The sequence below is a fragment of the Scyliorhinus torazame genome, chromosome 25, assembly GCF_047496885.1.
Source record: "Scyliorhinus torazame isolate Kashiwa2021f chromosome 25, sScyTor2.1, whole genome shotgun sequence".
NCBI lineage: Eukaryota > Metazoa > Chordata > Chondrichthyes > Carcharhiniformes > Scyliorhinidae > Scyliorhinus > Scyliorhinus torazame.
Window position 1 is genome coordinate 21,646,901 of NC_092731.1, and position 17,856 is coordinate 21,664,756.

A 17,856-nucleotide genomic window follows, 5' to 3' on the forward strand; every position below is an offset into this window, starting at 1 on the left:
TTTGGACACTAAGGGAAATTTAGCACGGCCAATCCACCTAATTTGCACATCTTTGGACTTTGGGAGGAAACCGGAGCACCCGGAGGAAACCCACGCAGACACGGGGAGAACGTACAGACTCCACACAGACAATGATCCAGCAGGGAATCGAACCTGGGACCCTGGAGCTGTGAAGCCACAGTGCTACCGTGCTCCCCATGTCTGCGAGAGTCTCACCCCAACAACCCAAAGATGTGCAGGGTAGGTGGACTGGCCCTTAATCGGGAAATAAATGAATTGGGTACTTCAATTTATTTATTTTTAAATCAGAAAGGAATACGTGGACCCAGCATCCGCTGCTCTATGGGGAAGAGAACACCACAGACTAACAACACGCAGAGAAAAAGATTCTCCCCACCCCCAGCTTAAAAGGGGGACACGTAATTCTTAAACTGTGACCCCTAGTTCTAGTCTCCCCCACAATATCCATCCTACCAAGTCCCCTCAGAAGCTTATGTTTCAATAAGATCACCTCTAAATCTTCTAAACTCCGCTGGGTTTAGGCACAAACATCAACTTTTCTTCATAAGATGAGCCCCTTCATTCCAGGAATGAGTGGAGTGAATCGTCTCCGGTTTCCTCTTTAAATGCTATTTAGATCTCTTGGAATAAAAAATGAGACCAAAACTGTACACTGTACTCTAGATGTGGTCTCACCAAGGACCTATACAGTTGTCGTAAAACTTTCCCTTTAATTAAGCCCCAACATCCTAATTGCCTGCTTAATCACCAGCATACTATCTTTGTGATTCCTGTACTAGGATACCCAGATCCCTCTTAATGTCCTTTAAAAGCAGACCGTCTGTAATTAATGATGCTTTGTCATTCCCAAATCACTTCAATATTAACTTATCAATGAGCAGTTTTTTCTTTAAATCCCAAGGAGTGCTTTCAGACAAAATAATGATACCTAGTTACATCAATATTCGGGGATGTGACCAAAAGCCTGGTCAAATATAAAGAGAGATAGGAGCAACATAGGCATTTGGTGACAAAGTTCTAGAGCATAGGTCTTAAATTGAAGGTGGCACACTGGAGTAATTTTTTTTTGTACGGATGGGGAAGTAGTTATAATTAACGGTCGGGGTTAACAATCCATGCAACAACTGCCGCTGACAGTGTGACACAGGATGTGGAGATGCCGGCGTTGGACTGGGGTGAGCACAGTACGAAATCTTACAACACCAGGTTAAAGTCCAACAGGTTTGTTTCGATGTCACTAGCTTTCGGAGCGCTGCTCCTTCCTCAGGTGAATCTGAGGAAGGAGCAGCGCTCCGAAAGCTAGTGACATCGAAACAAACCTGTTGGACTTTAACCTGGTGTTGTAAGACTTCGTAGTGTGACACATAGTTGTGGTACAACCATGAATAAATCTCAGGGTAGAGGTTCAGTACATGGACAATTATCTGACTTGGGATAGCTGCTGTCACCATTTATCTGACTTGGATAGCTGCAGTCACCATTTGAGCCGTTCTTCATGTTCCACTTGTGGCAGACACGGCCACACCTTCCCTGGCTCAGCAGTTGAGGGTTATCCAGATTTTCCATGCAAGGTCGAAACCTGGGGCCTCAACCCTTGGGTCAGTTACCAGGTTACAGTGTGGTGATGTTTGCAGTCAACCATGAGATGAGTCATCGAGAGGTCAGTTTGTAGACTGTGAAATGCATTTCAGTTGGGACAATGGGATTTCAGGCAAATTCATTTTTCCCCCCCCATTTGTGGTCCTATGTCAACTGGAGTGACTGGGTTAACTGTTAGCCACTGGTGTTTTTTTGAGCAGATATCAAGAGAATCAGTACGCAGTCATACAGGTAGTCACTCAGGTTATGTTGGTTTCATGTTCCAGAAGTCTCATGACTGCCTGGAGGTGGATATCTACCACATTAGTGTGGTCCCGCCTGAGTTAGGGTGGAATCTTTAGTTCCTTGCTTCACATGCCTGTTCCACATGGGGTGGCTAAGGGATATTTGTTCAATTTTTTTTTTTTTTTAAATTCATTCCTAGGATGTGGACATCACTGGCTGGGCCATTTCAGGGGGCATACACGAGTCAACCAAAAAGAAAATGCTGAAAAATCTCAGCAGGTCTGGCAGCACCTGTAGGGAGAGAAAAGAGCTAATGTTTCAAGTCCAGATGACCTTTTGTCAAATAGGAGTCAACCATATTGCTGTAGGTCTGGGATTCACATGCAGGCCAGGCAAGTTAAGAATAATAGATTTACTCCCCTACAGACATTAGTGAGCCAGATGGGTCATGACAATCAACATTCGTACCAGCTTTTATTTTTCATCTGCTGCCAGATGTCTCAAAGGCCACCAAGATAACCTCTTGCTTCTATTTTATAAATTTAAGAATCTCTGCATGCAAGTCTCTTTCCTCCCCACCCCCCTCCCCCGCCCCCCAAGCATTTTCGACTCTCCCCACCCTCACTCATTCACTGGCACCTTCCAAACAGAAGATGAATACTTGCCCATTTCCCACATGACCACCTAGGGTAACAAACCCTTCCCACGTAACAGCAATTAGGAACAATTTTCTCCAAACCAATACAGGGTTCCATTGTTCATGGTGCAGCTATTTCCAAATCAGGAGGCCAAATGGATTTGTTGACCACTTTGCTGAATAACTCGTCTCTGCAAACGTGACCTTGATCCCCTGCACTTGCTACTTTCAATTCTTACTGCCGTTCCCACTCCGACATTGCTGCTGCTGCCCCCCCCCCCCCCCCCCCCCCCCCGCCCGCCATGGTCTCATTCAACATCCCAACAGGGCTCAGCACAAACTTCAAGAATATCTCTCATCTTTCCACTGGATACTTTGGAGCTCCTGGATATGGAGTATTTTGCTCCCAAAGGAGAGGGTAGACTGCAGAGATGGCAAACCTTCATGGGACCAGAGTCTGACAGATTCACAGGGTTTCAATTGCAGTTTGGAGCTTTCTCTTTCAATTATTTAATTATCACGTCTTACCCACTTGACTGATCTTATCATCACAGGGCCTTCTTTGTGACTGCATCAGAATATATTCTCCGCCACTTTTATTTAGCGAGGCCAACATTCTTTGCTCACCTCCAAATGCCCTTGAACAGAGTGGCTTGCTTGGTCGTTTCAGAGGGCCATCAAGAGTCAACCACACTGGTGAGGGTTTGAAGTCACGTGTAGACCAGACTGGGTAAGGATGGCAGATTTCCTCTTCTAAAGGGCATTAGTGACCCAGTTCCGACAATCGATGAGTTTCATGGTTGCCGTTACGGAGAGACTCGCTTTCGATTCCAGATTTACTGAATTTAAATTTTACCAAATGCCTTTGGTGGGATTTGCACCTTTGTTCCTAGAGGGTTAGTCTGGGCCTCTGGAGTACTAGTCCGGTGTGCTACCTTCTTCCCCAATGGTTTCACACCATGGAGTCTAACCTCTCAATTTTTCTGCCTTCAGTTTGAAGGAAAAGGCTTGTATCCAGAATGTCACAGTAAGCTTTTATTTATTTATTTAATACAGATTTCTACTGTCCTGCATTTCCAAGAAGAATGTACGCACGTCGAGTAGGCTGTTGGAAAAGCTATGAACATATACTATTCTATGGTATATTTGAAGAAACAAGGATTCACAAAGACTAAAATAATTGTTTTTATTAATACTTTGTAGCTGTAACACAATCGTGTACAGTTCTATGCAGTGCAGGAATCTTCCAATAATTAAACAAGTCCAAACAAATGCTTGTATACACTAACCACTAACACGGTCACGTTCCACATTTCACTAACCATTCATTCTTGGGGAAAGCTAAAAAATAAAATGCCCTTGTAATGGAAAACATACCAATTCCATTCCATGGGTCACCACACTTTACAGCGTTAAAAGGAAACAAAAGCAACACAAAAAGAAACCACTGTAACAAAACCAGATACATCAAAAGCAATGATCAGCCTCGTTGTGTCTGTTCCCAGCTCAGGGTCCTGTTAAGCAGTCGAGAAACACAGCTTCAGCGTGAACAGGTCAGGTCCATCTGTTTAAATGTTGAATTTTCAGAAAATTCAACCGGGGGAGAAAAAAGTCACTCAGCATTAGTAAAGAGGGCAGCCATTAAATTAAACAGGTGTTCTGTTTCCATAACAAAGCAGGTGTGTAAATGCATTACCGAAGGCCACACCAGTTAACTAGTGAGTGCAGATAACAGTGCGGGCAAACACAGCCGATTGGCTGGTTTCAGGTTTGGAAGTGAAATTCCAAACAAACCGCGTCTTTTGGCTATCTTTATTCCCCTCTACACGCTTAACTGCCGGTTTGATAGACATCTTTGTGGCCAAGTATTTAGCCACAGGGCCCAATCCCAAGCTGTTAACTACCCCTCTAGCATGCATCTAAACTTTACCAAAGGACTACCACCCAGACCTCCTGTGATCCATTGCGCCCTCTCCAGCCCAACCAAGATGTGAGAGAATAAGAAAACAGGAAAGAGTAGGCTCCACAACCCCACGAGCCTGTTCTGCCATTCAATCAAAACTCCAATTTCCTGTCTACTCCCCGCAACCCTCAACTCCCATATAGTTAAAACATCTGTGCAGCTCAGCCATGGATATATATTCAATGACCACACCTCCATATCTCGCTAGGGTAAAAAATTGTAAAGATTCAGGATGCTAAGAAATTCTCTCATATTTTAAACGAGGAACCCTTCATTCAAAAATTGTCCCCAGTTCTGGATTCCCCAAGAGGGGAAACATTCTCTCAACATCTACCCTGCCGTGGCCCTCAGAATTTCACAGGTTATCAATAAGATAATTAAATTTTAAATATATCTAAACTGAATCTTCCAAATCTTTCCTCATAAGGCAACCTCTTCAACCCAGGAATCAACTCGTTAACCTTTTCTGAAATGCAAATCTATCCCCTCCTTAAATAAGGAGATACCCCCCGACCACCCCTTTAAATAAAAAGTCCAAAACTGTATGCAGTACTCCAGATGTGGTTTCAGCAACAATTTCAAGCACAATTTGCCTATGCTTATACTCCACTCCCCTTGCAATAAATCTCCAAACTTGTTGGGGCTCTGGTTAGTAACAATGGATCATGGCTCAAAGCCCAATCCACCTATATCTCACTAGCGCAAGAGTCAGTGCAGTTCCCGAACCAGGGATATGCATGTTTCTCAGCTGAAGAGACTTAACAAATGCACTAGGGTACATTCTATGGAAACCACCAGGTCCCTCAAATGCCTGACCCCCCGCAACCACAACCTTTGCTGAAGGATAACAACCAGAAATCAATCTTAACTCTGTTACATTTATTTGCAAAGTGAAACTTTTTTTATAAATTCATTTTTACGGGACGTGGGCTTCGCTAGCTAGGCCAGCATTTGTTGCCCATCGTAATTATCACAGAATCCCTACAGTGCAACAGGAGGCCATTCCGCCCATCGAGTCTCCACCGAGCGTCTGAAACAGCAAGCCCGCTTCCCCGCCCTACCCCAATAGTACCTTAACCTAACCTACACACCCCTGGATACTAAGGGGCAATTTAGCACAGCCAATCCACCTAACCGGCACATCTTTTGTACTGTGGGAAGAGAACGGAGCACCAGGAGGAAACCCATGCAGAGAACGTGCAAACTCCACACAGCCACCCAAGTTCGGAAATAAACCCAGGTCCCTGGCACTGTGAGGCAGGGTTAACTATTGTGCTGCCCCCGAGAATGGCTCTCGAGAAGGTGGTGGTGAGTTGCCTTCTTGATCCCTGCAGTCCACATAGTGCAGGTACACCCACTGTGCTATTAGGAGTTCTAGCATTTTGACCCAACGACAGTGAAGGAACAGCCGATATATTTCCAAAGTCAGGATGGTGAGCGACTTGGGAGGGGAATTTCCAGGTGGTGGTGTACCCATGTATTTGCTGCCCATGTCCTTCTAGATAGTAATGATTGTGGGTTTGGAAGGTGCTGCCTAAGGTGCCTTGGTGAGATCTTGCAGTGTCACCCGCTGCTGCTACTGTGTGGGGGTGGTGGAGGGAGTGAATGTTTGTGCTCCTGACCCTACTCGCCACCCATGTCAATAAATGCATCGCTCCATGTGCTGGAATGATGAATGCGCTTCACCCGTTTATTATTATCCTTAATTTATACAATTAACTTCCCAAATACTTTGATTTCTCAAATGCAAGTGAGATACAACAAGAAGAAGCCAAGCCCAGCACTGGTGTACACAAGAGAATAGAAGAGAATGCGATTCCATTTATTTTTGGATGGTAAATTTCATAGTCGAACTTCTATACAGGATATATACAGAAACAGGCCACTCAGCTCAAAAAGCCCATTCACGTTTCACATTAGGCTTCTCCTACTCTCCATCTCATCCCAATAGCAGATCCTTTCTCTTTTTCCATAATAATTGACCTAGCTTCCCTTTAAATGCATCCATTTTTCGTGCTTAAGTACCAATACGCACGTCTCACATCTTCCACTGCCCACAATCTGTAGCGGGTCATTGAGCCAAAGGTTAAAAATATGTAGGATAGGAATAAGGTTATTAGCCCAATGTTAGCAACAGCTTAGCTACGACAAAGCAGCATGTCCCGGAATTAATATTTGCGAAACAGAACCTTTAGGTTAAACACTGCTGCACCAGTTTCACACTTCATTTAAAGAAACATACCTGGATTCTTTAGCCTGTAGTGATTAAGCATAACCAGTGCCTCAAAAGCATCACTTTTCAATTCGTATTCCAGGAGACCGGAAGAACTCTTCTCGTCTACAAATTGAGAATTTGGGAAAGTTATCAACGTTTTTCTTTTGTGTGCAAGTTGGTTAGGTTTAAACTTCATTTCTGGCACCTTGTTTGAACAATAGCATTTTAAAAAAAAAAACTGATGCTGCCAAACAAAACCTCCTGATTTTAAATCTAAAATTGAGCGCAATCCGAACAAATAGCAGCCCACTGAACACACCGCTGCACCAAAACAGCCCAATCCTTATTAATCAGTGATGGGCTCCATGCAAGTGGCCGGTAACCGTAAAATAGCACAACTGAATTATTTCAAGATTAGGCAATTTACAAGCTTTAGGGTTTCAATACTTTCAATTTAGGTCGCCATGGGAAAATGTGAGAAAGAGGAAATGATGCTCAACTTATGATTGGGAACCTGGATGGGTTCAAGCAATGCCTGCCTTTTTATAGGACATAGGACATTCTTTTTTTTTTTTTTATAAACCAGTCCTCCTCAGGTTCTCTCCATAGCTTCTTATTCCAGCACATTGGTGATTAGTTCTGCGCCACTTCATGCTCTCTCTTGTTCTCTGAACTGGAAAATTTCATTACATTTTCCTCTAATTTGCATCCCCTCCCTCACAATGGTCCATCTCGGACTCATCCCTTCTTCAAACTCTCTCTCCTTCCATTTATGGAAGACTTTGGTGGGCGGTCTATGAGCCGCTGGCTACCACAACTACCTTGAATAATACTTCCTCGCTTTCTGTAAGGTTTCTATTCTCCCTGTTTCTCAATCAGATCTGTTCAGACAATGCACCTTCATCCACACGAGTACTTCCAAAACACGTTCCTGCTTCTGCAGCTGAGGATTCCCTACCACTGTGGCCAACCTGACCTTCAATCATATCTGTCCCATTTTGTGGACTGCACTACACCCAACCACATCCTTCCTCTCCCAAAAAACCATGACAGGATTATCTTCCACTCAAGAGGCTCTATATTTAATGAACATCCTTTGGAATCTCCAGCATTATGTTACAAGCAAACACATCTTCCCCCTTCCCTTTTAGCAAAGCAAAAGGAACAGGTTGGACTGTGGTACACTGGCTCACTCTTCCATCTCCTCCCTTATAAGACCATAAGACATAGGAGTGGAAGGCCATTCGGCCCATCGAGTCCACTCCACCATTCAATCATGGCTGATTTATCACCAACCAGGGCCCCCAAAAATCCTTCTGGTTGCAGAAAGTTATTCATACTTCTCACATACTTTGACACTGCTTACAAATATGGTCTCCTCTATGTTGCTGAATATCTATTAGTCCCCAAACATGATGCCAATTCCTTAATTCCCCATCCCACTTTGAACTCTATCCCTGGCCTCTTATATGGAACCAAAGTTGCTCAATGCAAGTACCAGCAGCTATATTTCTGCCAGATGTTTTATACTCTTCAGGCCTTGACAGAGGTTAATAATTTTAGATCTTAGTCACCGTTGTAATTTTCTCAGACAGCTGGTGCTGCTTATGGAGGTTGGTGGCAGTCATGCCACCTTGATTGCAGGTGGTTTGAGCTGGTGGAAGGGGCAGAAAGGCCAGTGAGGTGGTCTGCACCCCTGAGGTCTACCCACATTTCTCCAGCACAATTCAAGGTCATGGAAACCTTTACCTCTTATCAGTTTTGGTGCTATATCCACTCAACACCTTGTCCGAACCATCAGCACCCCTTTTGTCCCGGACCATCATCCTTCTGTTTATTTAATCATTTCTACCCTCCAATAAAACATCAGAAAGAAAAACAATAAATGATGAAAATGCTCAGCAGGTCGGTCAGCATCTGTGGAGAGACTCAACCATAACCTATTGGGCCAATAACCATTGCTGAGCATTTCCAGCAGTCCCTACCCTCTATCCCACTTAAGACTGCCCCATTTGTTCTTTCTTTTCTCTCACTGCTTATAATATATGAACTAGAAACGTTAGTTGTTTCTCCATTTTGCTACACAAAGCAATTATGGATGAAGGTCCACACTTATCATCACACTTACAATTCACCACTAACACGAACTAAGCACTTGGAAATGTGGCATTTGGGAACTTAATCCAGATTCAAACATAAGGAACCAACATTAGCAACTGCTACTTTTTCTTCACATTTGAACCAGTCTCTCTCCCAGACAGTAAAATAATCTAATGCCTCCCTTTTTGCTCCTGAGCTGAAGGTTATTCCTCTCAGACATAAATCAACAGCAGCTAAACTAATAGCTCGACAAGATATGCAGGAGTTCATATCCGCATATCAAGAATGGAGCATACAGTTCGAATTCCAGTTAACGAATGAGTAGGCGGCACGGTAACACAGTGGTTAGCACTGTTGCTTCACAGCGCCTGGGTCCCAGGTTCGATTCCCGGCTTGGGTCACTGTGCGGAGTCTGCACGTTCTCCCCGTGTCTGCGTGGGTTTCCTCCGGGCGCTCCGGTTTCCTCCCACAAGTCCCGTAATGTGGGCATTCTGAATTCTCCGTGTACCCGAACAGGCGCCGGAGTGTGGCGACTAGGGACTTTTCACAGTAACATCATTGCAGTGTTAATGTAAGCCGATAAAGATCATTATAAAAAGATTATAATAAATGGGTCTCTGCTGGTTTACAGATTCAAAGCGTGAAAATAAAAACAAAAAATGCTGGGTAAACTCAACAGGTCTGACAGAATATTTAAGATGGCAGAAAGTGAGAGCCTTTTTCCTCGGATGGTGATGTCTAGCACGAGGGGACATAGCTTTAAATTGAGGGGAGATAGATATAGGACAGATGTCAGAGGTAGATTCTTTACTCAGAGTAGTACGGGCGTGGAATGCCCTGCCTGCAACAGTAGTGGACTCGCCAACATTAAGGGCATTTAAATTGTCATTGGATAAACATATGGACGATAATGGATTAGTGTAGATGGGCTTTAGAGTGGTTTCACAGGTCGGCACAACACTGAGGGCCGAAGGGCCTGTACTGCGCAGTAATGTTCTATTGTTCTATAACTGCAATACTGGGAGGCTTGATTTCCTTCTTGGACCCTTTCTGCGATCTTAAACGGAGCTAACATTTCAAGTCCATATGATCCAGAGTCTCTATTTTTGACTCTTTAACTCTATTTCTCTCGCTCCACCAATGCTGCCAGACCTGAGTTTATCCAGCATTTTCTGTTTTTATTTCAGATTTCCAGCATTGCCAGTATTTTGCTTTTGTGTTAAAGAGCTACTTCTAGCCTTGACAAAGGATCACCTGGACTCGAAACGTTATCTTTCCCTACAGATGCTGCCAGAGCTGCTGAGATTTTCCAGCATTTTCTCTTTGGTTTCAGATCCAGCATGCGCAGTAATTCGCTTTTACACTTTTAGCCTTAGAACCTCAGCCCGAGTAGGGCAGAAATTAAGACTTGATTGCCAGTGAACGCTTCTGGAGAGCACTCGTGTGGACATTAGAGGGGAAGTGAAGCACTGCAGTGGTGCCCCCCATAGTCAATCAGCATCAGAAACACTGATTGAATCACAGTAAGTGTTAATGTGTTTACACAAAAAAGCACACTAGCTTAAAAGAGGGCAGGGGATATGATCTGCTTTTAGGTTGCACTGACATGTTCTGAATTAGCCAAACAGCCTGCAACAAGGGTCTGATTCTAATCAGGCTCTGAACTCCAAGGTAGCTATGAGACAGCAGTTGGAGGAATGGTAAACAGACTTTGCTATAAACACTGAAACGTTCTGTGCAGATGTCAATCTAGAGTAGAGCTCACTGATTTATTTAAATTTTGATTAACAATCCAATCTGACCCCCACTTTTTACCATCTAATTCAAGGCTCACATTGCCAATTCCCTAGCAGCTCAAAAAGCATGCCGCTGGTTTGTGCAAAGTCAACTAATCTCAGGTGGAGTGATAACAGGCTGTGTGCCTGAATAAATCGATTATCGTTCCCCATTCCATATTATCATCTGGAGAATCCTGATGGAAGGTGTGCAGTGTGGACAATGTGGCCAGGATGCTGGCCACTGTTGAATAGCTTGCTGAAATTCAACATTCTGAGATGAAGAATGATCATTTGCGATGAGCCCCAGGAACCCTCCCTGTGCAGGAATCATTGTTTTTTTTTGGGGGGAGGGAAAGAGAGAGAGAGAGAGAGAGAGAGAGAGAGAGAGAGAGAGAGAGAGAGAGGGGTAAAGAGGTTTGAGCAAATGGAGGAAGCAGTAGGCAATTATGCAGTGAGGAAGGCAGGAGCTGCAAACAGTTAATAGTTTGTCACTAACAGGAATAACCGAAAGCAGGACAGGTGTATGTGTGTAAGTGGTTTCAACGCACACCTCCCAACATCAGGAACATCAAGTGACTTAGCAGAGATAAAGGCAGTCAAAACACATGCCTTAAACAATCCTGCCTGCCCACGTGAGAATGACAAAAAGCAGATTACTAAGGAATCCCCCGACTGTGGCGGTGCTGGATCGAGTCCGCAGCCGCCACGCAGAGTTCCAATCGGGGACGGGTGAGATCATGAGAGACCCACCTCATCAGGAATTTGGCAAGTCGGGGCGGAGCGGGGGGGGGGGGGCCTCAGGCAGTGTCCTTTGATTTGATTATTGTCACATGTATTGGTATACAGTGAAAAGTATTGTTCCTTGCATGCTGTACAAACAATGCATACCGTACATAGGGAAGGAAGGTCAGACTGCAGAATATGTTACAGTTATAGCAAGGTGTAGAGAAAAGATCAACTTAATACGAGGTAGGTCCATTCAAAAGTCTGATGGCAGTAGGGAAGAAGCTGTTCTTGAGACGGTTGGTACGTGACCTCAAACTTTGGTATCTTTTTCCTGACGGAAGGTGGTGGAAGACAGTATGTCCGGGGTGCGTGGGGTCCTTAATTATGCTGGCTGCCTTTCCGAGGCAGCGGGAAGTTTAGACAGAGTCGATGGATGGGAGGCTGGTTTGCGTGATGGACTGGGCTACATTCACGACCTGTGTAGTTTCCTGTGGTCTTGGGCAGAGCAGGCTCCATACCAAGCTGTGATACAACCAGAAAGAATGCTTTCTATGGTGCATCTGTAGAAGTTGGTGAGTGTCGTAGGTGACATGCCAAATTTCCTTAGCCTTCTGAGAAAGTAGTCGTTGGTGGGCTTTCTTAACTATAGTGTCGGCATGGGGGGACCAGGACAGGTTGGTGATGATCTGGACACCTAAAAACTTGAAGCTCTCGACCCTTTCTACTTCGTTTCCATTGATGTAGACAAGGGCATGTTCTCCACTACGCTTCCTGAAGTCGATGACAATCTCCTTCATTTTGTTGATATTGAGGGAGAGATTACTGTCGTCGCACCAGTTCACCAGATTCTCTCTCATTCCTGTACTGTCTTGTCATTGTTTGAAATCCGACCCACTACTGTGGTGATCAGCAAATTTGAAAATCTAGTTGGAGGGGAATTTGGCCACAGTCATAGGTGTACAAAGAGTAGTAGGGGACTGAGGACACAGCCTTGTGGGGCACCGGTGTTGAGGATGATCGAGGAGGTGGTGTTGTTGCCTATCCTTACTGATTGTGGCCTGTGGGTTAGAAAGTTCAGGATCCAGTCGCAGAGGGAGGAGCCGAGGCCAAGGCCACGGAGTTTGGAGATGATTTTCATAGGAATGATGGTGTTGAAGGCTGAGCCTAGTCGATAAATAGGAGTCTGACATAGGTGTCTTTGTTATCTAGGTGTTCCAGGGTAGAGTGCAGGGCCATGGAGATGGTGTCTGCTGAGGACCTGTTGCAGCGGTAGGCAAACTGTAGTGGATCAAGGCAATCCGGGAGGCTGGAGTTGATTCGTGCCATGACTAACCTTTCAAAGCACTTCATGATGATGGATGTCAGTCACTGGAAGTTAGTCATTAAGGCACGCTGCTTGGCTTTTTCTTGGTACAGGGATGATGGTCGTCTTCTTGAAGCAGATAGGGACCTCGGATTGTTGTAAAGAGAGGTTGAAGATGTCCGCGAATACCCGTGCCAGCTGATCCACGCAAGACCCGAGTGCCGGTCCGGGTACCACATCCGGGCCAGTGGCTTTCCGTGGGTTGACCTTCTTAGATAAGGCTGCTCTGATGTCTGCAGTGGTGATCTCAGGTACAAGTTCATCTGAGGCTTCTGGGGTGGAGGGCTTGCTCTCGCTGACCTCTTGCTCAAATGGTGCATAGAATGCGTTGAGCTCATCAGGGAGGGGTGCGTTGGAGCCGGCGATTTTACACGCCTTCATCTTGTAGCCTGTTATGTCTTGCAGACCTTGCCATAGTCGGCGGGGGTCCGTGTGGCTAGCCTGGGACTCGAGTCGAGTCCGGTACTGTCTTTTGGCATCTTTGATGGATCTCCTTAGATCATATCTGGCTTTCTTGTATAGGTCAGGGTCGCCTGACTTGAATGCCTGAGACCTAGACTTCAGCAAGCAGTAGGCATCCCTGTTCATCCAGGGTTTCCGGTTGGGAAACACGCAGATTTGTTTCTTTGGCACACGGTCTTCTACACACTTACAAATAGCCAGTTACTGTAGTAGCGTACTCGTTCAGGCTGGTCGCAGTTTTTAAATAATGACCAGTCCACTGACTCTAAGCAATCCCGTAGATCATCCGACTCCTCAGACCAACAATGCACAACTTTCTTTGACGGATTCTCCCGCTTCAGTTTTTGCTCATACGCCGGGAGCAGCACAGCCTTGTGGTCAGATTTGCCAAAGTGTGGGTGGGCAATAGAGCGGTAGGCATGTTTGATATTTGTGTAGCAGTGGTCCAGGATGTTTCAAGGCTATTTGTGGTGAATATTTCGTCCAGTGCGATTTTCACGTTCGCATGGGGTGGGATGTAAACTGCCGTCAGGATGATGGAGCTGAACTCCCGCGGAAGGTAGTAGTGGTGGCATTTTAGAGTCAGGTATTCTAGTTCTGGGGAGCAGAAACTCGCCAGTGTTGCTACTTCTAGGCACCAGGAGGTGTTGATTAGGAGGCAGACCCCACCCTCCTTGCCTTGCCTGAGGCCGCCGTACGGTGGATTGAGAAACCCTCTGGTTGTAGGGCACAGTTCGGTGAAGCAGGGGTGAGCCATGTCTCCCTGAAACAGAGCACACAGCAGTCCCTCAGTTCTCTTTGAAAAGTGAGTCTGGCTTTAAGTTCGTCTAGCTTGTTTTCTGGAGATTGGACGTTAGCTAGGCAGTAAGCGAGGGGCTTTGGGGCCGCGTTGTTTCATTCTCACCTGCAGACCTGCACGGTTTCCATGCTTCCTGGAGTGACTGCTTCTTTTCAAGCCTGGGAGACGGTGACAGTATGCAGTGTTAAGGGAATAGTTGTGTCCAATTAAGTTATTCACTCTGGTCGGTGTGTGTATGGAGGATTTGTTGCCTTGCTTGCAGTTCCTGCCTCGGAAAATGGGTCTGCGCGGTCGAGCGTACCGGGTCGCTGTCCTGAGGATACATGGCGCAGCGTACTCAGAGTACGCTGCTTTGGAGGGTCTGCTTTAAGGGGCGGAGCTTTGCGAAAGCGGCACTGCCCCCGACTTCATCGGAAACTTGGATTCTCCGGCCGGTCACCGAATGCGATCTCGGCGTCGGCAACCGGAGAATCCAGTCGGTCATATTTCTAACCTTCAAGACACTGACTTGATGCAATGTCGTCTTTTTGAAATTGACTTGGACAACAATGTGCTACAAAGATGGCTGCTGGTCAGGTTACCTTTTGTAATTACAGGTCACTGGAAAGTCTTGAAATGCAAATGACTGGGGGGGGTGGGGGGGTGGAATACTCTCTTTTGAAAAAACATTAAAAATGCATAACCAATAGAAAAAGAAATGAAATTGAAATTTACAGCATCGATTGGGTGTTTACCTAAACTCAAAATCAACAGCCCCACAATGTAGGAAGGTTTAGCACATTGGGCTAAATAGCTGGCTTTTAAAGCAGACCCAGGCAGGCCAGCAGCACGGTTCAATTTCCGTACTGGCCTCCCCGAACAGGCGCCGGAATGTGGCAACTAGGGGCTTTTCACAGTAACTTCATTGAAGCCTACTTGTGACAATAAGCGATTTTCATTCATTTTCAATGTCTGCAAGACCAGACCCGTAACAAAGAGTTGAAGTAACCAGTTTATCATAAGTAGGTGAGAACTGTCACTGTTCATTCCCCGTTGTGAAATGAAATGAAAATCGCTTATCACAAGTCGGCTTCGAATGAAGTTACTGTGAAACGCCCCTAGTCGCCACATTCCGACACCTGTTCGGGGTGGCTGATACGGGAATCGAACCGTGCTGCTGGCCTGCCTTGGTCTGCTGTATCACTGCTTCTAACGTATTGTGCGGGCAATAGAAGAATCGACCATGTGGTCACATAATCAAAACCAACTTCAGATGACAAATCTTATTATTCCAAGAACTAGCCAGAGGCCAGTCAGCCTGGAAACCTATAGGACCATTCGTCCAGTAGGAACACAAGCATGCCTGAACAACCAATCACCCAGGCAGTGTGAGGGTCAGTCAAAGAGACCAACTGGTCTTCACCGGCAAAGATTTGACTGCAGAAACTTGGCCATGACGTCTTCTGGAAAACCAGAGGCTTCCAACTTCCTTTGATCCAAAACCACAAGAGTGCAGCCATCCAGTCTGTAATCTGTGCATCGCAAATGGACCGAAAGTCAGAACACATGATACACTTCTTGTGTATCTGCCGAAAACATAAATGCATGCTTTGCTTCCAGAATCTATCTTTACTTGTGTGCCCATGTGCGTGAGGGAGCGAGTTTCATTGTGTTTCCATTCCTGAGGGGGTGAGTAAACAGGATCTTTTCTTCTGCTTTATTGTTGAAAATCATAACACTCCCTCTAAAAACACACATCTTGTTGCAGACAATAGAGAGATGTGGAGAAAGGGGGAGATTTACCCTACTATCTCGCTCAGCAACCCACATGAAACACAAAAGAAGCTTCTTCATACACAGCTGTGAAACTGGATTTCATTTCTGTTCTCAGTATTTAATCATTCAAAAGGAAAATACGGTGGATGCTGGAAAGCGGAAATAAAAAGCTGGATAAACCCAGCAGGACATGCAGCCTCTGTAGAGACAGAGACAAAAACAAAAACAGAGTTGATGTTTCAGCTTTGTCATAAGAACAGAATGGTACAGGACTAATATTTGGATATAGATTAATGCAGCTTTGTCCCTATTAACTCATTATTACAACTAATAGTTTACTCTGCTCGGCCCAGTCAGTCATAATGAACTAGAATTGAAATGAATAGGAATAAATCAAGGTTTATTTTGTTGCAATCTTGGTCAGAATTTGAAAAGTCAATATTAGTTTGCTTTTTATTATTCAAGCCTACTTGACTCCGCACAACTCCAAAGTATTATATGCATGAAGTAGTACCAACCTTCCAGCCATGAGTTGCCACAATAGAATTCATACTGGAATCAAATCCTTAACGTACATAACAGCTGTGACTTCTTTTGAAGATCACACGAATTAGGATTGGGAGGAGTAGACCATTTCACCCCTCAAGCCTGCTCTGCCATTCAATAAGTGACCACGACACCACACAACCCTGCCATGGCAACCTCTGCAAGACGTGCCAGATCATCGACATGGATACCACCATTACACGCGAGAACACCACCCACCAGGTACGCGGTACATACTCGTGCGACTCGGCCAACGTTGTCTACCTCATACGCTGCAGGAAAGGATGTCCCGAAGCGTGGTACATTGGCGAGATCATGCAAACGCTGCGACAACGAATGAACGGACATTGCGCGACAATCACCAGACAGGAATGTCCCCTTCCAGCCGGGGAACACTTCAGCAGTCAAGGGCATTCAGCCTCTGATCTCCGGGTAAGCGTTCTCCAAGGCGGCCTTCAGGACGCGCGACAACGCAGAATCGCCGAGCAGAAACTTATAGCCAAGTTCCGCACACGAGTGCGGCCTCAACCGGGACCTGGGATTCATGTCACATTACATTCATCCCCCACCATCTGGCCTACGAAATCCTACCAACTGTCCTGGCTTGACACAATTCACACCTCTTTAACCTGGGGTTACCCCATCTCTGGATCTGTAAAGATTTATTCACCTGCTAATTCTCGCATTCCAAGCATTGTCTGGCATCTTTGAATTTGTCTATATATGTGTTTCTGGAACATACCTCTTCATTCACCTGAGGAAAGTTAGTGATATCAAAACAAACCTGTTGGACTTTAACCTGTTGTAAGACTTCTTACTGTGCTCACCCCAGTCCAACGCCGGCATCTCCACATCATTCAATAAGATCATAGCTGATCGAATTAATGGCCTCAACACCAATATCCCCCACCTACCACAGATACCCCTTTGGCTCCCAGTTAGGCAAGAATATATCTACCCCTGCCGTACAAATACTCAATGACTCTGACTCAATCGCTCTCTGGGTAAGAGTTCCACAGACGCATGACCTTCTAAGAGAACAAAAGAGAGTTACTGTCACAATGTAAAGTCATTGTTTTTCCATCTGGATTGAACACATGCATTCCAGACCATCTATATTGCCTTCTTTCTTTAAACTAGGACAGGGAGGTGGCCACTGGCTGCTTTGATTTTTCTTTTCAGCAGGATTCAAGTGCTGATTCCTCATAGATCTCAAGTCGCAAATCTGGAGTGGATTTACTGGATTCACTCATGCTAGCAACACCAATTTGTTTTAGAAACCCCGCCTCAATGAAAACGCACATTCACACCGGGTTGCAAAGAGCATATTATTCTCTCCCACTCTCGCCTCAAACGCAGTACAAAGGCAGCTATAAAAATAGCCAGAACTCTTGATTAAGCTTGCTGGCAACCAAGTCCTGGAACAGTTTTCAACTAGTGCCATTTGTAGCTATTCACAATAAAAAGATGTCAGTGAAATTACATGAAGTTATGCCATATTACAGATTGTTTAGTGCTTTTAGGGACAGGCAACCTTGTTACTGCCTCCCACATCCCAGTAAAAAAAATACATTACAGACTTCATGGCCAACCAACTGTACCCCACCAAAAGACAAGTTTACAGAGTACAATCACCAGAGGAAACCCCATACAGCAAATAAAATGGT

General features: G+C 45.2%; 1 protein-coding gene across 1 annotated transcript in view; it reads right to left on the reverse strand.

The window, feature by feature from the left end:
* Positions 1 to 3,654: 3,654 nt before the first annotated feature.
* Positions 3,655 to 17,856, reverse strand: part of LOC140402399 (heterogeneous nuclear ribonucleoprotein L-like) — a 61,396-nt gene continuing 47,194 nt past the window's right edge. Inside the window, exons 13-14 of the mRNA XM_072490152.1 lie at positions 6,688 to 6,783; positions 3,655 to 4,046 (exon numbers count right to left, since the gene is read on the reverse strand). Of these exons, the coding sequence (XP_072346253.1) occupies positions 4,000 to 4,046; positions 6,688 to 6,783 (143 nt within the window). The 3' untranslated portion in view covers positions 3,655 to 3,999. The remainder of the gene's footprint in view (positions 4,047 to 6,687; positions 6,784 to 17,856) is intronic.